The sequence below is a fragment of the Esox lucius genome, chromosome 1 (genome assembly GCF_011004845.1).
Source record: "Esox lucius isolate fEsoLuc1 chromosome 1, fEsoLuc1.pri, whole genome shotgun sequence".
Classification (NCBI taxonomy): Eukaryota; Metazoa; Chordata; class Actinopteri; order Esociformes; family Esocidae; genus Esox; species Esox lucius.
In genome coordinates this window covers 35,818,964-35,846,074 of record NC_047569.1, presented here as the reverse complement: position 1 = coordinate 35,846,074, position 27,111 = coordinate 35,818,964, and the positions used below count along the sequence as shown (strand labels likewise).

At 39.9% G+C, this 27,111-nt stretch overlaps 2 protein-coding genes across 3 annotated transcripts in view; both read right to left on the bottom strand.

Annotated features, from left to right (window-relative positions):
• The window catches only part of LOC117594271 (alpha-2-macroglobulin-like), a 103,473-nt gene that overhangs the window by 10,780 nt on the left and 65,582 nt on the right, over positions 1 to 27,111 (bottom strand). Inside the window, exons 1-19 of one of the 2 annotated variants that reach the window (XM_034291567.1) lie at positions 16,418 to 16,597; positions 11,885 to 12,065; positions 11,524 to 11,680; positions 11,279 to 11,331; positions 8,626 to 8,646; positions 8,294 to 8,459; positions 8,120 to 8,204; positions 7,852 to 7,978; positions 7,608 to 7,725; positions 5,533 to 5,642; positions 5,090 to 5,260; positions 3,967 to 4,200; positions 3,730 to 3,793; positions 3,501 to 3,646; positions 3,221 to 3,370; positions 2,846 to 2,995; positions 2,536 to 2,623; positions 796 to 952; positions 410 to 635 (exon numbers count right to left, since the gene is read on the bottom strand). In XM_034291567.1, the coding sequence (XP_034147458.1) occupies positions 410 to 635; positions 796 to 952; positions 2,536 to 2,623; positions 2,846 to 2,995; positions 3,221 to 3,370; positions 3,501 to 3,646; positions 3,730 to 3,793; positions 3,967 to 4,200; positions 5,090 to 5,260; positions 5,533 to 5,642; positions 7,608 to 7,725; positions 7,852 to 7,978; positions 8,120 to 8,204; positions 8,294 to 8,459; positions 8,626 to 8,646; positions 11,279 to 11,331; positions 11,524 to 11,680; positions 11,885 to 12,065; positions 16,418 to 16,512 (2,499 nt within the window). In that variant the 5' untranslated portion in view covers positions 16,513 to 16,597. Of the gene's footprint in view, positions 1 to 409; positions 636 to 795; positions 953 to 2,535; positions 2,624 to 2,845; positions 2,996 to 3,220; positions 3,371 to 3,500; positions 3,647 to 3,729; positions 3,794 to 3,966; positions 4,201 to 5,089; positions 5,261 to 5,532; positions 5,643 to 7,607; positions 7,726 to 7,851; positions 7,979 to 8,119; positions 8,205 to 8,293; positions 8,460 to 8,625; positions 8,647 to 11,278; positions 11,332 to 11,523; positions 11,681 to 11,884; positions 12,066 to 16,417; positions 16,598 to 27,111 lie in introns of those variants that run through there. The other variant, XM_034291568.1, reaches the window with a different exon arrangement.
• The window catches only part of LOC117594275 (alpha-2-macroglobulin-like), a 43,537-nt gene continuing 42,451 nt past the window's right edge, over positions 26,026 to 27,111 (bottom strand). Inside the window, exon 36 of the mRNA XM_034291569.1 lies at positions 26,026 to 26,141. Within this exon, the coding sequence (XP_034147460.1) occupies positions 26,125 to 26,141 (17 nt within the window). The 3' untranslated portion in view covers positions 26,026 to 26,124. The remainder of the gene's footprint in view (positions 26,142 to 27,111) is intronic.

The window sequence follows — 27,111 nt, the reverse complement described above, 5'->3', positions numbered from 1 at the left end:
AGCATTCTGACTAACTGCACCACAGTGTGGTTTGGCAGATGCACCCTAGCCGATTGGAAGGCCCTGCAACGAGTGGTACAAACTGCCCAGCACATCACTGGTGTCTAGCTTTTCTGCAATTCCGGCATTTCATTTAATACATACCGACTTGCACCTTAAACCTGTCTTCATTGCACATATAGAACTGCCACTGTCCACTGCTTTTACATGAAGACCTTCCTTCAGTCTGGCAAAAACACTTAAACCCTTTTTTTATTTTATTTTTTCACTTTTAGACTTTTACACTTTGGTCTTCCTGGAAACATTACAAAGGGTAAGATATACTGGTGTTAATTATTACACTAATTACTGAAGGTAAGTGACACAATAAACATCAGTCGGCTCAACAGTCATGAGGTGGGGTACATACCATGATGCACTTGGACAGGTAGTTGAAGACAGTGGCCTTCAGGTCAAAGTTCTCTCCCCGGATGATGGAGTAGGGCAGGGTGATCTCCAGGAAGAAGGGCTGGAAGACCGTGAGCTCCACTGGGGGAGCCAGACCAAACCCACCGGGGGCCAGGCAGAAGGCCTCTGTCTCCCAGGTGGTGATGGTGTCTGGGACTGTCAGGGACACGTCTGCTGATCCAGACTCCCTGTAGTACAGAGGTCAGATGTCACACATTTACTTACAAAGAACAATGGAGTGCAGGTAATGTTGGTTTTAAATGCTTTCTTATATCCTGAAATTAATAATTACATATCTACGTGTTTTGCTTTCAGTTGCAGCATGAGCCAACCTAGTCGTGTACTTACCCTACTTCCACAAGGTCCCATATCCACGTCTCAGGGAAGAAGGTACGCATCTGTACTATCTGTGCTGTCGGTATGAGTCTACTCCTATCCAAGATAAACCCATGAATCATGGAATACTCGGGATGGCTTTGGAGGTAATATGTTCTGTAGGTACCAACTGAAAATACAGGAAAACAAACAAGTGAACTACAGTAAGGTCCGGAAATATTTGGACATTGTGACAGTTTTTATATTTTTGTCTCTGTACGCCACCACAAAGGTTTTTGAAATGAAACAACCGAGATGCAATTTAAGCGCAGACTTTAAGTTTTTATTCAAAGTTTTTTTTTTTATGTTGCCTTACTTTAGGGGCTCAAATGTAATTGGACATATTAACACAATCATAAATGTTCATTAATTCTTTGAAGGCAAGAACTGCTTGAAATCTGGAACTCAGAGACATCACTAAACGCTGGGTTTCCTCCATTGTGATGCTTTAACAGGCCTTTACCGCAGATTCTTCAGCAAGTGAAATTCATGCTTGATCGGATAAAGATCAGGTGAATGACTCTGCCATTGCAGAAAATTCTACTTCTTTTCTGGGAAAAAACTCCTGGGTTGCATTCGCAGTATGTTTTGGATCATTGTCCATCTGTAAAGTGAAGCGCTGTCCAATCAACTTGAATTTGTCTGAATCTGAGAAGACAATATAATCCTATACACTTTAGAATTCATCCAGCTGTTTCTGTCTTCTGTCTCATCATCAATAAACACTAGTGACCCAGTGCCATTGGAAGCCAGGCATGGCCACGCCATCACACTGCATCCACCATGTTTTACAGATGATGTGGTATGCTTTGTATCATAAGCTGTTCCAAGCCTTCTCCATACCTTTTTCTTCCCATCATTCTGGTACAGGTTGATCTTAGTTTAATTTGACCAAAGAATGCTGTTCCAGAACTGGGCTGTCATTTTTAGATGTTTTTTGGCATCATTCTGGTACAGGTTGATCTTAGTTTCATCTATCCAAAAAATGCTGTTACAAATTTGTTTTTTGGCAAAGTCTAATGTGACCTTTCTATTCTTGAGGCTTGTTAATGGTTTACACCTTGTGCACCTTGTGGATCCACCACTGTTGTCTTCTGTGGACCTCCAGGCCTTTTTGTGTTGCAGAGCTCACCAGTACGTTCTTTTTTTCTCAGAATGTACCAAACTGTTGATTTGGCCACTCCTAATCTCTCTAATTGATTGATTGATTGATTTTTGCAGCTTACGGATGGTCTGTTTCACTCATATTGAGAGCTCTTTTAACGGCATGTTGTGGGTTCACGGCAACAGCTTCCAAATGCAAATGCCACCCCAGGAATCAACTCCAGCTGTTTTACTCGCTTAATTGATGAAGAAATAACAAAGGAATAGCCCACACCTGTCCATGAAACAGCTTTTGAGTTAATTGTCCAATTACATTTGGTCCCTTGAAATAGAGTGTGCTACATATTAAAGAGCTGTAGTTCCTAAACCCTTCTTCCAATTTGGTTGTGAATACCCTTAAAATAAAACTGAGAGACTGCATGTTAAGGCCATATTCATTATTTAACTGTTGCTTGAATATATTGGTAAACAGCCAAAATAAAAAAACCTGTGTCAGTGTCCAATTATTTCCAGACCTAACTGCATATTGTCAGAATAATAAAAACTATAGATGTCCTTTGGACGTTCAACACTTCTGGCAAAAATAATAACAAGCGAAGGGAGTCTTACCCGAGGAGTGATAATATTCTACTCCCTGGAACTTCAAGCATGCAGGTACTCTGTAAACAAGATTTGTTGCCAGCTTCAGTCCTAATTTCTAGAAATGACAAGAACAAATAGTAAGAGAGCAAGAATTATTGTGATTATACACTGCCATGGTAAGAACACTGCTTCATTCTGTTTGTGTAAGTCCACAAGATTGTACACAAGGTGAAAGCATGGAAAAAGTATTTTGGCCAATTGGTTAGTTTCTACAAGAGTTGAAAGAGTTGTTTCAAGACAAGCTGTTTTCATTCAGTCAAAACATGCCACAATTTACCTTAAACACTTCATAAGCAGAGTTTTTCTCCCTATTAGGTCTTGGATGGGGCAATATATATCTTCTCAGGCGTACTTGCAAACAATCAGAGGGATCTTCAAGATCATAATCAAAAGAATTTGCCTCTGTGACTGGTAGAATATTAAATATCTGTAATGGTTTAATAAGATAAAGGTATTGTGGGGAAAAAGAGAGAATTGATCAGTTGCAAACAGTGGATTTTTCAAATAGCGTCTTTAGAAATGAGCCCAGCTGGCTGAAAGATCATTGAGAACATTAGAATGTATATTATATAATTTAAAATATTATTAACCTTTAGGTGCTGCTTTCTATTGATTAACAGTTTTATGTTATTTTCTCTCAGAGATCCATTACCTTGCCAGCATCCAGTCTCTTTCCCGGCTCCATGATGTGAACACTCTTGTCCACAGCACTGAGACCACACAGGGAACCAGGCAGGGCAGAGAGCTGCAGGGTGTTCTTCTCCCCTGGAACTGCATTGGAGGGAGAGAACTCCACTGACACCTGACACAGAGGACACATGCAGTTTAGTGGATGTGGAAAGCACACAGTTACAGGTTGAAAAACACAGTACATTATATCTAAGTTGATGTCTGTTGGTACAGATACCTTACATTTACTGGAATCCACACACCTTGTTTCTGAAGCATTTCTCAGTGGGGAAGTTCATGCTGTGGGCGATGATAGTCCCACTGGGTAACATGCTATACACAAGGATCTGTACCACCGGTGCCATCTCTGGAACCACTGCCAGGTCAAAGGTGACTTCACCCTCAGTTACTGCAATGCAAGAGCATGTCATTATAGTCACGCACCTTACAGCACGTTACATGACTATAACAAAGTAAATCACCCTCCCTCACCAGAACTGTCCTGCATGATAACCTTCCTGTATCCATGATCAACTATCGCCCCTCTGGATAAGGCCTGGGAGAGGAAATTAAGTTATGAGTATTGTTTGGTTGACAAAGTCCAAATAATAATTATGCAATAAAGTTAACTTTACTTTCACATACCCAATCATTTATAGATCTGGGATCAAGGAAACAAGGGATAACTAATCCATTAAAGTATTGGAACACAGCCCTGGATCTACTCACCAGGTAGATGACATCAACAGCACCACTGGAGGCGGTCTCTCCTACGATGACGTACTGGACGGGGATTGACACTTCCTGCCCACATGCCAGTGTTTGGTCAGTCTTCTGAATATCCAGGTAACTGGATGTTTTACTGTCAGGGGCAGCAGGTCGTATCACTGAAAGTTTATGCTTTCCTGTGTCAAAATATGGGGTCCTGTATCCACCATAAGAAAATTCTGGTGTGCTGCTTATCTGGGGGAAAAAAGGAGACATTATCAAATTGACATAATTTAATTCTTATAACAATCAAAAACTGGAAAAGGTCATGAGAGTTGAAATGACCTAATGTCATCTTTAAGATTTTGAAATTCAAAAACAGTGCGGTTCTGAAAGAAAGTTTAATAGACATATCATTGGAAAAAATTAATTATGGACGTTCAAATGCATATTTTCTTTGTAATTGATTTTAAATACATATTTTCTTTGTAATTGATTTTATTGCAGAGTTTCAACTGAACATATATTTTAATTTCCATCACTATGTGAGATATTAGATTTTGCTTTTGTTTGTGAACATAGCCTGTTCTGTTTGGTTTTGTCAATTGATTTCAAATGGAGCTTGTCCTTTTGTATTATAGTTTCTACCTTTGTCTTGTTTGCCCCTAGTTGCGTCCCTATTTAAGTTCCTCCTTTCTCATTGTTTCTAGTTGGTTGTTGTGTGTTCATGTGTCTACAACTGTGATGCTTGAGTAAATTACTTTTTATCCATGCCAAATCATGACACATTAAAATATTTTCTTAATTCCATTTTATAAAAGAGGAAATTAACGATTCCATAAAATAAAGGAGACATTTAAAGATTGTATTATAGAATATATATTTTTGTTCTCATCTGTCACTTCAGTCAAAAAACCACTTCAACAATAATGTTCTCGGCAACAGCTAACAGTGTGATACTAGCAAGCAGACAGCAAATACTGTCCTTTTTCTTTACTTGGCAAACAAAAATGGTTTCATTACAAAAAGCATTGGTCACAGTTGGTGATACTCACTCCATCCTCGTCCATATTGTGTACAATTTGACAAAGCTACGTTGTAATTTGGTAGAAATAACTTTAAAGGTCTGTGATATCACACTTACTATGAGATCAATATCCTCGTTAGGCATTCCAGTTGTGTTGAGAGAGAAACTGGCGATACCATGAATGTCTGTGGTTAGGTTCAGTAGATGACGTAATGATGACCAATCGCTCCCAAGCAGATAAACTGACATGTCAGATATTGGCGTGTCATTGAAGTGAACAGCTTTAATCTGAAGAAAAGCAGAGGGAGGGATTATGCAACCAGGTTATTGTAAGGTTTTTATTTTTCATTTTTCCCCCTCAAAGATTTCAGTTTGTTTTTCAATTGAATTGTTCACATTATAGATCACATTAAAAGTGGAAAAGGTTCTGACATGATTTATCTTTGTCTTATTCTTTTGCATCACAAAAACCTGGCTTTTTCACAGGGATGGTTGGACTTTTTATGTCCACTGTAAGTCTGGGTGAATTCTGCATATCAGATTGATGTAGTTTGACATACCTTGCCCTCAACAATTGATCCATGTTCATATATTTTGGGTGTGTCGACAAATGAGAGCTTTCCTAAAACATAGGAAAATGTGATGCGTTTTTCTTCAGATCGTATAATACCTGTAAAAGGGGAACACATTGTCAGGTGGCACATATGGTTAGAACATTCAATAAGCATCTCAAAATGTCCTGGCTTTTCAGCAGTCCTGGTTGAAAGAGTCCCAGATTTCTTGGTAATTCCCTAGGATTACAGGGATCTTACAAACGATATATACACTCACCTAAAGGATTATTAGGAACACCTGTTAAATATCTCATGAATGCAATTATCTAATCAACCAATCATATGGCAGTTGCTTCAATCCATTTAGGGGTGTGGTCCTGGTCAAGAAAATCTCCTGAACTCCAAACTGAATGTCAGAATGGGAAAGAAAGGTGATTTAAGCAATTGTGAGCGTGGCATGGTTGTTGGTGCCAGACGGGCCGGTCTGAGTATTTCACAATCTGCTCAGTTACTGGGATTTCCACGCACAACCATTTCTAGGGTTTACAAAGAATGGTGTGAAAAGGGAAAAACATCCAGTATGCAACAGTCCTGTGGGCAAAAATGCCTTGTTGATGCTAGAGGTCAGAGGAGAATGGGACGACTGATTCAAGCTGATAGAAGAGCAACTTTGACTGAAATAACCACTCGTTACAACCGAGGTACGCAGCAAAGCATTTGTGAAGCCACAACACGCACAACCTTGAGGCGGATGGGCTACAACAGCAGAAGACCCCACCGGGTACCACTCATCTCCACTACAAAGAGGCTACAATTTGCACAAGCTCACCAAAATTGGACAGTTAAAGACTGGAAGAATGTTGCCTGGTCGGATGAGTCTCAATTTATGTTGAGACATTTAGATGGTAGAGTCAGAATTTGGCTTAAACAGAATGAGAACATGGATCCATCATGCCTTGTTACCACTGTGCAGGCTGGTGGTGGTGGTGTAATGGTGTGGGGGATGTTTTCTTGGCACACTTTAGGCCACTTAGTGCCTATTGGGCATCGTTTAAATGCCACGGCCTACCTGAGCATTGTTTCTGACTATGTCCATCCCTTTATGACCACCATGTACCCATCCTCTGATGGCTACTTCCAGCAGGATAATGCACCATGTCACAAAGCTCGAATCATTTCAAATTGGTTTCTTGAACATGACAATGAGTTCACTGTACTGAAATGGCCCCCACAGTCACCAGATCTCAACCCAATAGAGCATCTTTCGGATGTGGTGGAACGGGAGCTTCGTTCCCTGGATGTGCATCCCACAAATCTCCATCAACTGCAAGATGCTATCTTATCAATATGGGCCAACATTTCTAAAGAATGCTTTCAGCACCTTGTTGAATCAATGCCACGTAGAATTAAGGCAGTTCAGAAGGCGAAAGGGGGTCAAACACAGTGTTAGTATGGTGTTCCTAATAATCTAACCTAATAAAGTGTATTTTCAGGAAAACTGTGGATTTTGGGAATGTTTCTGGAACATTGTAACTCTAAAGGCCCAAATATACTTCACGCTGTGTACGGATACACATGACGTCTTCCACTGGTATCCTGCGTCCGTACTTCATGCTCCCTATAGGCCTTGAGGGTACGCATACGCGGGCGCAATACCAACAGAACAACAGGACAGAAATCGTGGGGCAGTTTACCCAAGATCCTCTAAGGTTCTGCGAGACTGAAACATTGAAGTAGTAGTACACATGTATAATGCACCATCTTCCTTGGCGTTGCTGCTGCTCTTTTTTGTTGTTTTCTTGACAAAGATTAATAGCAGTACCTACTCCTCAATCACCGTGTTTATTGTGGTTGTACAAAATGGTCAGTTGTCAAAGTATTTTACATACGCACGCCTCCAAAACTGGAGTATATCGTGACCTTAATTGCCCTTAAGAACAAAAAAGGCAGTCCTAACCATTATGATAAAATTCATTTTAATGAATAGTATTTTTCAGTATTATAATTTTTTAAATTATTAACGAATACATCAGAAAACTGTATCATCACTGTTCTGTCATCTGATGTGATGAGTGACTTGCCTGTTCCCTGCTCCTCTACTTTAGTACTGCATAAAAAATTGTCAATGAGCAATTTATTGCTTTCATCCTTGAAAGCTAACAGGTTAAAGACATGAGAGGCACATCCAGTTTGGTCCATCTGAGAAAAAAACAAATCCAATTGTATTATAAATTGGGGTATCTACAAACATTGATCAGAAAGAACTCAATTCAACCACATTAAAAGACAAAAAACTGTCCTTGTGTGTTGGGAAAGCATACAGACCTCAACTGATTCTTTGTGGCAAGGTTGTGTATAATTGATGTCGTCATTTTCTGAGGATATATGAAAGTCCAAGGGCCGGCACAACTCTACCTCAGCTATACCAGGTACAGGTTGCCCATAGGTGTACCTGATAAAAAAAACAACAACATAACAATACATACATACAAGTTGTAGGCTTTACTCACTGAATACAAATGTTTACTGTGTCAGATGTAAATGTACTGTAAAAGTCAGCATTGAAGTGTCAGGATTCAAACAGGAGACTCACTTTGCACACACTTCCACTTTATACTCCTCTTCACCAACACTGATCTCATCTCTGAGATTTAATTTGATCTCAAACTTTGGCAAAACTAAAGGTAAAAAGACAGCAGTTATCACATTTGGCTGAACCATTCACATAATGCTTCCATGAAATGTAAAGTAAATTAAATCAACCTACCGTACTGTTCTACTTTAAACCTGTGGTTTATACTTTTCCCATCAATCCAGACAACAACTTTATATGTTCCCTTGGGTGCTTCAGAGTTCAAGGGGTGAGAAAGCTGTAAAATCTTGCTACTAGATGTGGTGTTTAACCACTGTCCAATCCTGTTTTCATTTACATCCTGTTTGTGAAAGAATGGAATGTCTTAACACAAAGCTGAATGGACATTTTAAGCGTTCTACTACTGTGGGGTATATTATTTAATGATAATAAGGTACATGAATATTGCACCTTTTTACAACTGTATTCATTATAAAGTGAGGAACCTAGTTATATTTTTACTGTACCTCAAGTTCCACAATGCTGTACTGTAAAAGACAAAAACATGCCAAAAAGTTATGTTTTATAATGATAACATTTTATAATGATAACGTTCAAATGAGTATAAATACGTAGGAGATTAAGCGGTTCTATTCATTCTATGACAATGATATACTTGGGGTATGTACTCAAATGATCAGACTAGAAGAATGTGGCCTAGCAGACCTCGTTTCATTTCCCTCCATGTCTACTTACAAAAATGTCGTGCTCACTGGCAAATGGCGGTGATGGGAATTCATGCCATTGATTGCATGTCAGCATATTTTCATATGAATGATGCAAATATGATTTGGCTTGATATATGTTAAAGTGTTTATATTTCTGTAATTTAGCAGATAGTCTAATCCAGAGCACTTTATATTATTTGATCCAGCAAAGTAAAGGATTAAGTATCCATCCATCCATCTTCTTCCGCTTATCCGGGGCCGGGTCGCGGGGGCAGCTGTCTAAGCAGAGATGCCCAGACTTCCCTCTCCCTAGACACTTCCTCCAGCTCTTCCGGGGGGACACAGAGGCATTCCCAGGCCAGCCGGGAGACATAGTCCCTCCAGCATGTCCTAGGTCTTCCCCGGGGTCTCCTCCCGGTGGGACGGGACCGGAACACCTTCCCGGGAAGGCGTTCAGGAGGCATCCGGAACAGATGCCCAAGCCACCTCAGCTGACCCCTCTCAATGTGGAGGAGCAGCGGCTCTACTCTGAGCTCCTCCCGGGTGACCGAGCTTTTCACCCTATCTCTAAGGGATCGCCCGGCCACCCTGCGGAGAAAGCTCATTTCAGCCGCCTGTATCCAGGATCTTGTCCTTTCGATCATGACCCAAAGCTCATGAGCATAGGTGAGAGTAGGAACGTAGATTGACCGGTAAATCGAGAGCTTCGCCTTGCGACTCAGCTCTTTCTTCACCACGACAGACCGATACATCGACTGCATTACTGCAGAAGCTGCACCGATCCGTCTGTCAATCTCCCGTTCCATCCTTCCCTCACTCGTGAACAAGACCCCTAGATACTTAAACTCCTCCACTTGAGGCAGGCACTCTCCACCAACCTGAAGTGGGCAAGCCACCCTGTTCAGACTGAGGACCATGGCCTAGGATTTGGAGGTACTGATTTTCATCCCCACCGCTTCACACTCGGCTGCAAACCGTCCCAGTGCATGCTGAAGGTCCTGGCTTGAAGGGGCCAACACGACAACATCATCCGCAAAGAGCAGAGACGAAATTGTGTGGTCCCCAAACCTGACACCCTCCGGCCCCTGGCTGCGCCTAGAAATTCTGTCCATAAAAATTACGAACAGAACCGGCGACAAAGGGCAGCCCTGCCGGAATCCAACATGCACTGGAAACAACTCTGACTTACTGCCGGCAATGCGGACCAAGCTTCTGCTTCGGCCGTACAGCAAAGGACCCAGGACCCCATATTCCCGAAGCACCCTCCACAGGATGCCGCGAGGGACACAGTCAAATGCCTTCTCCAAATCCACAAAACACATGTGGATTGGTTGGGCAAACTCCCATGAACCCTCCAACACCCTGTAGAGGGTATAGAGCTGGTCCAGTGTTCCACAGCCCGGACGAAAACCACACTGTTCCTCCTGAATCCGAGGTTCTACTAGATTAAGTATTTTTTATGAATTCATGAAGCATAACTGAGTAAGAGTTTGATGAATTACTTTGCTTTTTAGAATTATGCAAAATAAAAAAGAGATTTTATTGCAACCTGGGTATGACTATATTAAGGCTGAAGTTCAGATATGTAGATTATAAGTAAAATGACAGATTCCAGCTGTACAGCATACATTTTTAAATGAGTCTAAAAACTTTGTTAATCACAAAGTGAATAAAAAAGAGATTTTATTGCAACCTGGGTATGACTATATTAAGGCTGAAGTTCAGATATGTAGATTATAAGTAAAATGACAGATTCCAGCTGTACAGCATACATTTTTAAATGAGTCTAAAAACTTTGTTAATCACAAAGTGAATTACATTCAATCACTATTGAATGAAATTATAATTGTATGTATATACATGTTAGTGGTATTATAGGAAAATGAATGAAGGAATATAAACAGTCAAAGGATGATATTTTCTCCACCCCCTGTATTTATGTGTGTGTGTACATGTCCTTGAGCAGCCTAGCTATAGCCCATATTTCAACATATGTTTTTATTAGGGGTGGGTTTCAACTCCATGAACCATTGATTGATGTTTGAAAGCATTCAAATCAGCCCACTCAGGTCCTGTGACTTTAGCTGATGCACTTTTGCCCCGATACAATCTTCAACTTTGAGTTGTTTGTGTTGACTGACCAAACAGTCAGTCAAGGCTACAGACAGAGAGCATGGATAACATCAGTTTTATCACTCAATGATTTGGGCTTACCTTATTTAGTACCTCAGGTGTAGTGTTTAGTGTTTTTTACAAAGTAATTTAATGAGATTCTTATTTCTGATCGCACAACTAATTTCAATCAATATCGTCATAGGACTCAAGTGGGGGTAGACTACTTGTAGTTTTCAGAGTGTCATTTGTTAGATTGAATCTAGTTTAAAATACTAATCTACAGGATGTCTAAATAGTTAGTTATATTAAAGGCATTGGTTTAAAATGTAGCACTCACCAACTGATTCACAGGTCTAAAGCTGGTATCCAAGGTGATGACTCTAAAATGAACTGAGAAATTTAAAACAGGATACAAACAGGAAGTTAAAACTAACAAAGCATAGATACTCTATATTCTATTGCTGTGAGCATTCAGCAGGTGTGTTTTAACTCATCATACCATTACATGTTTTCTTAGTGAGACTAAAAACTGAACAACAAATGACCTTCCCAACTTCCCAGTATTCCTCAGACAAAAATTACCTATTTGTCCTGGGTTGTATATTGGTTTGTCAGTTTGGACAAATGTAATCAGGCTGTAGGGTTTGATCTTGACCTTTCTCTCCTCTGTCCAGACAAACGTTTCACCGCGAACCTCCACCTTTAACTTGAGTATCTTTTCTACCTGGAGTTGAGGTGCCTGTTTGACAAACGATATGGACCAACACACTGGTGAGATAATAAATAGACCATAACAACCAAAAACAGATATAAATTCAGCCTGAACCCCAGACACACACGGATATGATTCACAGTGTGCCATTTTACACAATATGAGAAATACATTTTTATGTGAACGGCATTGCATGTTGATCTGACTGGGACACAAGAGTGTTGGACTGACCTGAAACTGGAAACAGCGATGAAACTCTTGATCAGAACTCTCCCTAAGAAGGGTTGAGTTCTGTTCATCACCAATCAGAGATATGGTCATAACAAGGGTCTCCTTGGGCTGCAGAAGGCTGGCACAAAACCTGGCCTCCAAACCTGCCGGGATCACTGCAGGAATAGTTACCAGGTAAGACCTGAAACGCACACACACACACACACACACACACACACACACACACACACACACACACACACACACACACACACACACACACTACTGTCAGGAACAAATTATGTTTCAACACAGGTTTGCCCTCCTACACAGCACTATTATATGCACTAGCACACCAATACATTAACAGCTAATTTCTCAGACCCTAAGGAAGCGTATTTCCAGAATAACATCACCTAATATTGTCCATTGAGTATGGGTTCTAGTATAGCAAGCAAGCAAGTTTATTTATATAGAACAATTTTTACATCGAAGCAATGCAATGTGCTTTACAAAGAAAAAAATATATAGAAATACAATAACATAAAAACAATTACACAAATGAAAACATCAAAACAAAATAAAACATCATAATAATAAAAAAGAAATACAATAAGAAAACATATAAAGATTAAAAATGAGATAAAAACATAGGAAGCTATAAGGCTAAACAGTGTGGTTAAGTGCTCTGTCATAGGCACGTGAAAAGAGAAGTGTTTTTAACCGGGATTTAAAAATTAATACGTTTGGGGCACGTCTAAGATCTTCTGGGAGTTTATTCCAGTTGTGTACAGCATAAGTGCTAAACCTAGCTTGGCCATGTTTAGTTTGGACGCTAGGGTCTACTAGCTGACCTGTGTTCAGGTTTCTATTCTTCTAACATATCAGAAATGTATTTGGGTCCTAAATCATTCAGAGATTTATAAACTAAAAGCACCACTTTAAAATCTATTGTGTAACTGACTGGAAGCCAATGCAAAGATTTAAGAACCGGAGTGATGTGCTCTGTTCTCTTGGTCCTTGTTAACATTCTAGCAGCAGCATTCTGAATGAGCTGCAACTGTTTGTCTTTTACAGTCTTTTTTGGGAGTCCAGTTAAGAGGCCATTACATTAGTCAACCCTACTAGAGATAAAAGCATGGATGAGTTTCTCTTGGTCTTTATGGGACACCAAGTCTTTCATTCTGGCTATATTTTTTCGATGATAGAATGCTTTTTTGATGACCACTTTGATATACAAGGTCTGAGTCTATCAGAACACCAAGATTACGCCCTGGTTTTAAGGGCCCAACTATCCAGCTCTTTATTAATACTTGTTCTTTAAATTTTTTTGCCATACACAATAATCTGGTTTAATTGTGGAAAATGTTGCTGCATCCAGGTATTTGTGTGCTCTATACAGTGACACAGAGAGTCTATTGAGCTGTTGTCATACGGTTCAAGAGCCATATATATTTGAGTATCATCGGCATAGCTGTGGTAGTTAGTTTTGTTGTTCTGTAGAATTTGGCCCAGAGGTAGCATATAGAGATTGAACAGAAGCGGTCAGAGAACTGATCCCTGTGGAATTTCGCATGTCATAGCCACCCTATCAGATTCATGATTGCCAATGGTGACAAAGTAACTCTGGCCATCTAGATAAGATCTGAACCAATCAAGGACTGTCCCGTTGAGTCCTACCCAATTTTCCAGCCTATATATATAAGTGTTCTATGATCTACCGTGTCAAATGCTGCACTGAGATCTAATAGAACTAGAACTGTTATTTTATCCGAATCAGTATTCAGCCTTATCATTTTAACTTTAATCAGGCCATTTCAGTACTGTGGTGAGGTTGGAAACCTGACTGAGATTTGTGTAAGAGACTGCTTGAGGTCACAAAATTGCGGAGTTGATTGAAGACAATCTTCTCAATGATCTTGGCTATAAAAGGAAGATTTGATACAGGTCTATAGTTGTTCATTATAGATGCATCCAGTGTTCTCTTTTTTAGTAAGGGCTTAATGGCAGCTGTTTTTAGAGACGTGGGGAAAATGCCTGATTGCAGAGAGCTATTTACTATTTGCTGTAGGTCCATTTTCATAGAGTAAAAAGCGGTTTTAAATAAGTCTGATGGCACTGTGTCAAAACAGCAAGTGGAAGCTTAAAGATGTCAAAATGTTCCTTCTAGGGATTTTTGATCAATTCTATTAAAATGCGACATAATAACCAAGTTATGTCTTGGTGGTCGTGGTGACGGTACAGAGTCACCACGACATTTAATACTTGTAATTTTTTCACTAAAGAAACAGGCAAATTCATTACATTTCACAGTGGACATTAGTTCCGATGCTTTATTGTGTTTGTAAGCTTGTCGACCATGACAAATAGAGTGCAGGTACTGTTGATATTCCTGTTGATCGTTCCCGATAAATGTTGCTGTCTGGCCCTGGGTAACTCATTGTTGAAGCTACCAAGGCTTTTTTTAATAGATGTCATAGAGAATTTGAAGTTAGTTTTCCTCCACTTACGTTCTGCTTTCCTACATTCTCTTTTCAGGGTTCTTACCATCATGGTGGTTCTCCATGGTGTTTTCTGTATGCTTATAGTTTTCCTTACCTTTACTGGTGCATCACAATCCATGATATTCTATATTTTGGCATTAAAATTATCCAGGAGTACATCAACTGACTCAGCACTTGTTGGAGAAGTAGCTATGGCTTCCATAAACTGAGCATTGGTACTCTCTCATTAATGTACCTTTTCTTAACAGAAACAGAGTTTACTGGAACATTCGGGGTGATAAGTGATTCAAAAAAGACACTGAAATGATCAGACAGGGCCAAGTCTTTAACCATGACAGAGGAAATATCGAGACCTTTACAAATAACTAGAGTGTGTGTATGCTCTTTCGCATATTAAGTGAGATCAAAAGTGTCAAGTAGTGCATAAAGTTATTTGGCATTATTGTCTGTACTATTATCTATGTGGATGTTAAAATCCCCTGCAATAATAAACAAATTATAATTAACTGATATAACAGAGAGTAGTTCAGCAAAAGCATCAATCAAATTTGCAGAATATCGTGGAGATTTGTAAATGATGAAAAAACTAAATGTTGGGGGTAGCTTTCCATGTAAAACATTCAAAAATTCAAAATAAATACAATTGGTGTTGTTGTACCCCCGTTTGGGACAAGGACAACTTCTGGAAGCATTGGGTGATTTTAGTTAGAGGGTCAGGAGAGGGGGGGTGGATACTCTGCCAATGAGTACTGTCCTTCATGCTTATCTTGTTTGGAATTGGCATTCCAAGAGCTTGATGCATGTTGGCACAAAGCAGCCAGCATCCCATCATGTTTGGATGAACCCATCGGGTCAAAAGCGGTCTTTACAGTTCCAAAAAATATTGAAATTGTCAATAAACCTTATCCTGTAGTTGAGGCATGCCGATGTCAGACACGTATTCAGCCCAAGGAGTCTGCTAAAAGATTCAATACCTTTCCCCAAGGTTGGAATGGGGCCTGAGATGAAAACATGTTGTTGAAAGTTGTTTATTTACTCCAAATAATAATCAGGATCTCAGAGCCAGTTTCCTCTGTAGAATGTCAAAAGAGTGTGAATAATAATCTGCATGTTGCTTAGATGTGTAGATAGAAAAACATTTCTGTTAGCTCTCTGACCGATGTGTCAGCCATGGTTAGGTTTTCAGTCTTTGCCATTCTGATATGCTTGGTTATGTAGTCCCCAATCAAGGTAGTATCTGGCTTATCAGATGTGGAGGTATTAAAGTTTCTTCTTTCCTTAGTCCTATCAGTGGTGTTAGGGCATTATCTTGGATTTTGGTTAGCCCTAATGCTAGTGTTGTGGTTAGCTTCCGAAGGTTCATTTACACACATTTCGTTCCGGGTCAGTGGATCGTATCTGTTTTGCAGTGTTAGTTCAGGTGGTGGATTGAGGGTTGGGGCTCTCTTATTTGATTTCTTGCTGGATTTGCCTCTGCGGCGTACAACGTCAGACCAAATCCAAGCTGGAGTCTCATTCAGCCGTTCGCTCTGAAATTGCTCTGATCCGTTCACCAGTTTTGACTGCGTTCTATCAAGTATAGGGACATCTTTAGAGCTCTCTTGCCTTTGGTTAGCCTGTTGTGCTATGTTAGCATTAGCATTTGTTGATTCACCTACCGGACAGGACCCACAGTCCCACCGGAGGAGCGCTCTGGTGACTAAATCATCTAAGCCGTTCCTCCAACAGCTTGATCCGTTCCTCCTACAGCTGTCTTAGCTCCTCCATCATAAAAAAAAATCACTCAAAAATACTAAAGAACTAGGCTGAGGTACACTTTTAAAATGTACATACAATTGTGATTAAAACAAATATAGAACAAAATGAAACAAAGGTAAAAGATTTAAAGAAGATTAAAAGGAAATTAAAAAGTAAGAAAAGAAAGAAAGGCTGGCTAAAGGCAGATAGTAGGAGAGTTGCGATATGTGACTAACAGGCATGAAAGCAGGAAGCATGAAGTGTGTATAAAAAGGTATTGGTGATATGATGACTAAATTCCAGGCTAACTTACGGTCTTGGTGTTTCTTGAATGTCTTGACACACACAAAGCTGGTGAAAATAGGCAAAAAGCATCCATCTCCAAACCTGAATCCCAGAGGGAAACATCACTAAATTAGATGTTAATAACACAAGTCAGACTGTGTTAAAATGCTGACTCTCCCCACACACCCTACAAGGACATAGTAGAGGTATTGTATTTATCCAGTCGATGAGGTAACATGTCATTACCCTCTCCTACCTGGTTAGCCAATCCTTTCACTTTTAGGGGAGAGTGTTTTCGGAGTGGGGAATGGGGTTAGAAGACGGGTGTCATTTACAGAAAACTACAAAACAAATATGTGTGGGCAGAAACCTTTTACAACATTACATTTATATTGCGACATACTGTAAGTTAGAGGGTATATGATAATACTCACGACATTGGCTTACTAATAAAATAAACATGTGGGGGTACTTAGGGGGTACTCAGACGAAAGCAACATTATTTTGGTGGTACTGTAACTGAAAAAGGTTTTTATGATGCTGTTAAACAGCGGCGTCGTTAGGCATGGGCGTCCGGGGGGTGAATGTATTGTGATCCTAGCTGCATGCCTCTGGAGAAGATAACAAAAGTTATTCAAGCGCTTCATGTGAACGTTGTGTAATTCAACGTAAAACATATTTTTAGGGAGAAATCTGAATTTAACATGAATGAGACACGGAGGGAAATGGGGGAGGGTGATGCTTTGTTATTTTAGTCTTGGGGTGCATAACACCCACGTCTAAAGGCAACGGCAATTCCATTAAGTTAACCAGTTCAACCTGTGGAGACAAGACAGATTGGAAGAAATTCACAAAGTACACATTGCCTCCGGATATTCTGGGCAAGGATTGGGGATTAACGTGTTCACCATCTCCCCCTCTTTAGCTGCCGTCCAAAGTCGGTCAATTCATCATCTGTGTATTATGGTTAGAGCAAGTAAGGCTATATCCCCCAAAATTGTTCTTGCTGCTCGTTTTCAAAGTCAGACATAATGGCCCTCATTTATCATTCTTGCGTAGAAACGGGCGTATATGTTGGCGTAAGATATTGCTTACACTCCTCTCACCGCCTGATTTATGAAACTGTGCATACCTTTAAAATCCAGGTGTACGCAATACCAGCCCTTGATAAATGCCGCGGCTGAAAACGATCGTCATTAGAATAACACGCCCCTATATATTCAAGTCTCCGCTTCCCCCACGCCCTCATTTTACGCCATGGACACACAGAAGACGGCAAAAAAAGAGAAACTTCTCTGACGTGGAGATTGAGACGATCACCAGGGAGGTAGAAAGAAATAAAATGGTTTTATTTGGCAGTTTAAAAAGCGGAATAAAAGATGATGATGTGATGTGGAGTAACATTCATTCACATTAATAATTGCATGACAATTTGTAATATTCGTCTTATTATTTTATGATATTTAATATTAATGACGTTTATTGTTATTTAGAAGAAGAATGTCGTTATTATTATTATTTCTATTATTATTATTTAAAAGAAGAAGAATGTCATTTTTATTATTTTGTCAGTCTGAATTATATTTTGGTCATTAAAAGCCTTTTATTACTGAACCCAGTCCTTGCGCAACTGCCGGGCCTAACCCTGAAACTTCATGTAAAGCGCACAGGCTCGCATCTGAAGGAATACATATAAATCAAATGCTTGGTTAAAGTCACACAAATTAAACATTGAAGTCCATGTTGCACAAAAATAAACACTGAAGTTTGTAATTATGTAATTATGTTGTTGTTTTTTTTTTGAAGTGGGTCATAATATGTCATATCTTTTAGTTTGTCAGTGCGTTAGGATTTTTTTTTCTGCGCATTTCCTCAATAACTCAAAACGTGCGTACACCACCTCCTGAGCTGGCGTAGGATTTGAGAGTGCCATACGCCAACGTCCATATTGATAAATCTCAAAGTCACCGTGGTTTTGGGTGTACGCCAGGTGTACGCTGGAAATTTGGTGTACGCACTTTTGATAAATGAGGGCCAATATATACACCAATCAGCCACAACATGACCAATGACAGGTGTTGTGAATAACACTGAAAAAGTTAATGTTTATCCTGACAGAAAGCTGTCAGAACACACAGTCAGAGGTGGGGAGTAAATGGATTACAAGTAAAAAAAAAAAAAAAAACAGCAACTGTATTCCATTACGTTACCAACAAACATTGTAATCGCATTACAGATACTTTTGAAAAAATACAATTACTTTTGGATTACTTTAATTGAAAAAGAATAGGTGCGCGAAATAATTATGACACGTTGCTTGTTTGAGTTTATTATTTCATGTTTCAAAAACATTGTTATTTGAAACAAAATATGAATTGCGCGCCTTAATTGTGTGTGATCATCAAGCGCGCACAGTTGGGCTCGCAATTTTCTACGGTTTTGGTTGGTTGGATTGCTGGTAAAAACAGTGTATCTACGATCCGTATAAAATGTTATTCACTTATATACTCTACGCATCTTTCTCAGAACAATGATAGGAGATCTACCTGGTTTGCATATGCTAATTTGGATCTCAGGCGGCTTTCCACCAGCGGCCCGACTGCGTTACGCTGGCGGCCAGCCACCAAAAAGAGGGCGTGCATTTAGTCTGCTTTATCTGCTTGTGTTGCCATTTTCTTCCAGCAGAGATGCTATTGTACCCCTTTTATTCTTGTACTGATTATTTGATTTATTGCTTGCGTAAAGGACCTTTGTGTAGACATGTACAGTAAACACATCTAGCCATTGCTTACCATCATATTTTCACGAACTAATGGCCATTTTTCACTACATGGTACCAGCTCAACTCGTCTATAGCCTCGACTTTAATGCTTCATGGGGGACAATTCTTTACTGTGTTTAAACACCGCCGTGTCCGTAGATGGCCCTATAGTTGCGAATTGCACATGTGTAAGTCATGACCATGAGGCTATGAGTAAGAATGCCATTTGGATTCCACGCTGTTGTACTGTGCAAACTAGAACTTTCATTTTAGCGACTTGGTTCTTTCGTCAACTCTTGTTCAAAGTGTATGAGCTATATGCTCTGAATTGTTCCAATACAACATGTGGATTTACTCATTGTTTTACTACAATTTGATGAACTCCCGAAACAAACGAAGTTCAAGGGTTTTTTGGACATCAGAACGAAAATTGTTGAACGCCGAGTCACCTACATAGCTATGGTGAGTTCTGTTCCATTATAAATAACTAGCGTTAAGTGTTGTTAGGTTACTGAGTAAGAACACAATGACTGTTTTGTATTAAACAATGACTGTTTGCAATATTCTATTAACATTCAAATTATTTAGTCAAGTTACTGGTAGCTGAACGCAAGTTCCAAACCAGTGGCTCCCAACCTTTTTCAGTTAATGTACCCCCAAAAAGAATTTGCCCTGCTTGGAGTACCACTGAGGTACCCCCTCATGTTCATTCCACTAGAAAGTCTATGGTGTCATGAGTGTTTTCAAGTACCCCCTGTGGAAAGGCCAAGTACCCCCAGCGGTCCTAGTACCCCTGGCTGGGAATCACTGACACAGACTATTATAAGAAATTATTTGTCCTACAAAATACCCTTGTATGACGTATTTCAACCTATGACCCAAGGGTCTATTCAGAGAGTCCTATGACAGTCACATACACAGTTCCTAGCAGGTGGTATGGACAGGGTGTTTGGGATCCATCAGTAATGGGACATCACATTTCCTACCTAGTGTCCTCCATACAGAGATAGTTAGTACTCTCATACATTGTGTCAAGCTTAATTCAATTACTTTCATGCTCAATATCTATCACACCTATAGAAAACATTTGGCGTATCATAAAGAGGAAGGTGTGACAAAGAAGACCTAAGACAGTTGAGCAACTAGAAGCCTGTATTAGACAAGAATGGGACAACATTCCTATTCATAAACTTGAGCAACTTGTCTCCTCAGTCCCCAGACGGTTTGCAGTCTGTTATAAAAAGAAGAGGGGATGCCACACAGTGGTAAACATGGCCTTGTCCCAACTTTTTTGAGATGTGTTGATGCCATGAAATTTAAAATCAATGTATTTTTCCCTTAAAGTGATACATTTTCTCAGTTTAACATTTGATATGTCATCTATGTTGTATTCTGAATCAAATATTGAAATTTGAAACTTACACATCATTGCATTCTGGGTTTTTTTCACAATTGTACAGTGTCCCAACTTTTCTGGAATCGGGTTTGTATATGTATGATATAACTGTCACTATGCGAAGAGGCTTGGCATTCTTTGTTTAGGCATAACATATGCATATTCTTCCGTTTCCATGGAGACGGATAAGGTACTAGACGCGACCATCCTGGAGCGTTGCTTTATATCACAAGCGACCCCGAAGTCATTTGTTAGATGGTGGGAATCAGCAAAGAGAGAGAAACTAACACTGGCAAGAGCTGTGATTGTAATTTCTGGAGGGTGGCATGAGGGCCCGACAACCTCTAGTGGGACCTGTGCTAACAGCCCAGCACTGTGCAGCTCGATTGGCATTCGCCAGAAAACACCAGAATTGGCAGGTCCGCCATTGGTGTCCCATTCTCTTCACAGATGAGCATGTGACGGTATTGAAAGACTCTGGAGACACTGTGTTGATCGTTATGGTGCCTGCAACATCATCCAGCATGACCAGTTTGGTGGTGGGTCAGTGATGGTCTGGGGAGGCATATCCTTGGAGGGTCACACAGATCTGCTTGTCCTAGCCAACCAATATGAAACCCACAGACCCATTGTCAGATCTTACGCTGGTGCAGTGGGCCCTGGGTTCATCCTGGTGCAGGACAATGCCTGGCCTCATTAGGCCAGAGTGTGTAGGCAGTTCCTGGATGACAAACACATTGATGTCATATACTGGCCCTCACGTTATCCAGACCAGACCAATTGAGAACCTCTGGGACGTTATGTATCGGTGAATTCAACGCCGCCAAGTAGTTCCACAGACTGTTCAGGAGCTCACTGAGGCCCTGATCCAGGTCTGGGAGGAGATCCTCCAGGACACCATCCGCCGTCTCATCAGGAGCATGCCCAGACGTTGTTGTGATTTCATTTGTTTATTTAGATTTTAGTGTGAGTTTGAATCCAGCCCTCAGTCAGCTGGTGATTTTGGTATCCATTGACCATTGTTGTCATTTTGTTCTTAAGGAATTACACAATGTGCAGTAAAGATTTTGATCAATAATATTATTTTGTTCATCGAGATCCAATGTGTGATTTAAGTGTTTCCTTAATTTATTTGAGCGGTGTATTTGACAATATTGTATTTTCAGAGTGTTTGGGGTCATTACTTTTTGCCAATCAGGAATTTCCCAAAGGTACAGCATGATGAATACAAATCTGTTTTTATCGCTCAGCATTCATAATTCTATAGTTTTTTTTTACCAGTTTTGACCCTCACTCCATGACAGAGTTGCCACTGTGCTTCACACAAGGCAGCAGACAGGCATCACTTCTCTTTTCTTCTGATATACTGGCATGTTTGTGAACCAAAAATGTCTCAATTGGACATCTACAGTAATTTTAACTTTGCGCCACTGGTTGTCATTTTGCACTTTTATGTTTTTTGAAATTTCTTCTACATGTTGCTTTTTCGCATTTCTTTAAAACTTTTCACTGTTGAGGCTTGTACTGTGGTGCCAGATGACTCTGCCAGATGCTGAAAAGGCAGTTCACTGGATTTTTTCTTCAGTCCCTCAAGGATCTTTGTGTAGTGTTAATCAGATGCATAAAGATTTGGGGATCTTCCACTGTGTTTTCTGTCTTCCATTTGCCCAGTTTCTTCAGATATTGTTCTTCAAATTTCTTCATGACATCTTCTAGCCATCTCAAAGGATATAAATTGTGCGGTAAGCCCAATAGCCATCTATGGAGGAAATGTTAGTAAAGTTAAACTTTTAATCAAGAGACTGACAATCACATACAATTTTTGTCACCATCAGTTGGGGTTTCTAAAGTTTGTATATTCGCTTTGACTGAACAGTAGTTTTTTACATATATAATTTTGATTCTTTTGAATCGTGTTATTGGGGGAAGAACAATATAATGAGATGTCACTGGACTCATGCTAGCTCAACCCTTCCCTCCCTGAGTGAGAGAATGGTGTGCATAGAGAGACAGTCCAACAATGACTTTAAGCAATTTATTGAGTTTAGAAAAATTCGTGATATTTGTCATTATTCCTCATTAAACAATTTTCTCAGATGGCTTAAGAGTTTTCTCTGTACTGTATACATATTTATCAAAAGTATTGTATCCTTTCTGAATGTTGTCTCATCTTTGTTTTGTGACTAGGAAATAATTCCTAGTCAGGTCGGGACCCAGGGAGAAACCTACTGTAGAGAGGAGCTGAACTCTGGGAGGTGGCCAGGGAACATTATAAGAGTGCATGACCTTTTGGGCCACATCAATGTTTTTATATGTTCAAATGTTACGCAGGTCTATAAATGCAGATGGACTGTGTCCACAGTCTTCAGGCAGATTCCACATCAGCTGCACAACCAGGTACTGTAGACAAAGACATGGACGACCAGGTGGATTCTGGGCAGTCACAGTAGAAATCAGAAATCATCAGGCAACATCCCCTTTGCAGAAAAACAATCAGGACTTTGGACATGGACATCTATGAGTTGTCAGGACAGGTACTCCTGAGGTGAGGTCCAAGGATTCTTGTCATCTAAATGTTCTACACTACACCAGAAAAATGAGAGAGAGCATTCTTTGGATCCAAATCCATACCTTAGCATATCATTCTGATTGATCCTTGAACCCATTTATATAAACTAATGCACAATAAACAATTCAGACTGAGATTGATCGTAGGCAACTGACACAAAACAATTGCAAATTAAAACTAGGGGCAAACCCTTAATTATTTTTAATATACTCCACAAACTATTCTCCACAAAGGGAGGCCAAACCGAAAAGGTGGTAAAAGAGGCAGAAGAGACAGACGTGTTTCAGATGAAATAAGGGCCTCTGTTGTGAATCATGTTCTCAATCATGGCCTTACAATGGCAAAGGCCAGTCGAAAGGTGCAGCCAAATGTTGGGAGAACAACCGTGTTCTAAATGATTCAAACGTTTCAGACAGAACAACTTTGTAATCCAAGAATGTGCACTGCACTCTAATACTACATACTTTTTTACACTGAGCTCTTCCTCAAGCTTATGTTTGGCATCACTGTACTTTTCCCACATAGCACTGCAAGACAACCTCACATGGGTGGCCCCTTTTCACACCTTAACAGGAGGCTATTTGCACTGTGGTCAGAGAAAATTATGCCATTAGACGAAGGTAGATACAGAGTGTCATTATAAAAGACAACAATGTCTTTGAATACATCCAATCTGTTAGCATCTCAAACATCAGCAAGATGCTAAAAAGAAACCATATAAGCATGAAACAGCTGGACCATGTACCGTCTTTAAGGACTGGTGACAGAGCTCCCATACCAGTATGTACAGGTTAAATATGTGCATACAGTAATTACTTTACAGTAAGTGTGAGCTATACATTTGCTTTGGCTGTAGAAAAGAACATGCAATATGTGTATATTTGATGTAACTTTATGTTGTCCAAAATGAAAATACATTGAACTCATGAAACAACCCCCTCACAACTTCATATACCTGGATGAAGCTGGTTTCAACCTGACCAAAATCAGAAGGCGTGGTCGAAATTAATTGGACACAGAGCTACTGTTGATGTGCCAGGACAACAAGGAGGAAACATCACTATGGGTGCTGCTTTGTCAGAGAATGGTGTGGTAACGCGTGTCCCCCTTATAGAGCCATACAACACACAGCGTCTCCTCACCTTCTCAGACACCCTATACAGGGATCTCATACCTGCAGATGAGAGAGGTCAGGTTCATGATGAGTTGCCAAAGTATGTGGTGCTTTGGGATAATGTGAGTTTCCATCGCTCAAACACCATCAGGCAATGGTTTGGGACCCACAACAAGATGATTATGGAATTCCTTCCACCCTTATTCCCCATTCCTTAACCCAATTGAGGAGTTATTTTGAGCATGGAGGTGGAAGGTCTCTGATCGCCAGTCACATACTCAAATGACCCCGCTGGCTGCCGTGGATGCAGCATGTGAGGACATCACAGCCGACGCCTGCAGAGGCTGGATAAGACGCAAAAAGATTCATTCCTCGCAAGAGAAGATATCCGCTGTGATGTAGATGAGAATCTTTGGCCCGACAGGCTGTAACGTCAGGACCATTCTGATGGTACAGAACTCTCTAAGAAGCCTTTCCTGTGGTAACCTTTTCTATGTTTACATGGAATTTCTTTCCTTTGTGCTATAAAATAGTTTTGAGTTTTTTCTTTCTGAATCACAATGACACTATAATTTGGTGAAAAAGCAGCCTATTGCATTTACAATCACTGTCATCAAAAACCTAGCCATATGGCATAGTACAACAGAAAATACCAATTGAGTACATTTTTATATTGATAACACAACTAAGCATCTTGTTTGTGAACAACGACACAAGGACTTGACATTCTGATGGTACTGATATGTTCATTGACATAAAGATTTACTTTTGAGGAATGGACTAAAGATTTTGAGCACGTTACAGGCTTTTTCAGGTAATCCATTGTATGGTGCTGTTTGTACTAATTGTTTTGAGAAATTAGAGACATACTGATTTGCAAATGTTAAGAATGAGTTGAAGAATGTACCAAAGAGACTGATAAAAACTGTAAGATTGAAAAGTACAAAATCACTCAACTCTAAGATGGTCTAAATTCAACATGCCATTTTATGACAAAGTAGTATGAACCCATACTGGCATTCTGTCTTATTATTCACTTAACAGTACTTTACCATCACTACTGTACATACCTGCAGTACGTCATAAAAGCATGTGAATTCATTAACAGCCAATGACAAAACCGAGAGGAGTGCATTATGTTGTCTTTTGTTAACCAAAGTACCCACTATATTTTTCAAAAAACTTTGCGGTTACCCTTATTAGATTAACTGAGTTCATATTATTACTGATGGTGTGATATCTGAATGTTATGTGACCAGGCAATCCCCCTCCAGGCAACTCTGCTCCACGTTTGATTGGCCCCAATAAAAGGCATATGTCCCTCAGGTTGGCTTTAATTAGGGACCCTATATAAGTAGGCATTTTCAGCTTTCAGTTGGTGAATCATAGTTAATGCCTGTTGCATTTACCTTATGGTTGTGCCTCTCCTTTGGTTTTTGTCCTTTGATTTTGAATGTAGCTTGTCCTTTCATATTATGGTTTCCACCTGTTCCTTGTTTGCCCACTTGTTGTGTCCCTATTTAAGTTACTCCTACCCCAGTGTTTCTGGTTGGTCATTATGTGTTCATGTCTATGCCTGTGCTGCTTGTGAGTGTTTCCTGTTTAAGTCACTTTTGAAACCTCTGCATCTGTGTCCATGCTGAAACGTGACGTTTTGGGAAGTTTGATGACAAATTAAACTGATCTGTGTGTCACATCCTGCTCAGACAAAAGCCTAAACATGAATTGTGAGTCATGCATGTCTTGGCACAAAAACTAACACAATTGTATACATTAATGAACAGATAATAATGTACGGGATAAGGTTTTAATAAGTAAATTCATTTCCAGCTGTGTGTTTAAAATGACACAAATTCAACCAAAGGGGTAACGCTCCACAATGCATTCCACTTTCTTCATTTTCTACTTGTATCTGCAAAGACAAAAACAAACATTCAGAAAGGATACAATATTTTTGTTAAGTACACAGTGGATAAAAAACGTCTACATACCCCTGTTAAAATGCCAGGTTTGTGTGATGTAAACGAATGAGACAAAGATAAATAATGTCAGAACTTTTTCCACTCTTAATGTGACCTATAATGTGTACAATATAATTGAAAAACAAACTAAAATCTTCAAGGAAAATAAAATGAAAAATAAAAATCTTACAATAACCTGGTTGCATAAGTGTGCACCACCTCATACAATGGGGAGAACAAGTATTTGATACACTGCCGATTTTGCAGGTTTTCCCACTTACAAAGCATGTAGAAGGCTGTATTTTAATCATAGCTATTCATCAACTGTGAGTGACGGAATCTAAAACAAAAATCTAGAAAATCACATTGTATGATTTTTAAGTAATTAATTTGCATTTTATTGCATGACATAAGTATTTGATACATCAGAAAAGCAGAACTTAATATTTGGTACAGAAACCTTTGTTTGCAATTTCAGAGATCGTACGTTTCCTGTAGTTCTTGACCAGGTTTGCACACTGCAGCAGGGATTTTGGCCCACTCTTCCATACAGACTTTCAGGTTTCAGGGCTGTCGCTGGGCAATACGGACTTTCAGCTACCTCCAAAGATTTTCTATTGGTTTCAGGTCTGGAGACTGGCTAGGCCACTCCATGATCTTGAGATGCTTCTTACGGAGACACTCCTTAGTTGCCCTGGCTGTGTGTTTCAGGTCGTCGTCATGCTGGAAGACCCAGCCACAACCCATCTTCAATGCTATTACTGAGGGAAGGAGGTTGTTGGCCAAGATCTCACGATACATGGCCCCATCCATCCTCCACTCAATATGGTGCAGTTGTCCTGTCCACTTTGCAGAAAAGTATCCCCAAAGAATGATGTTCTTCATTCTTCACGGTTGGGATGGTGTTCTTGGGGTTGTACT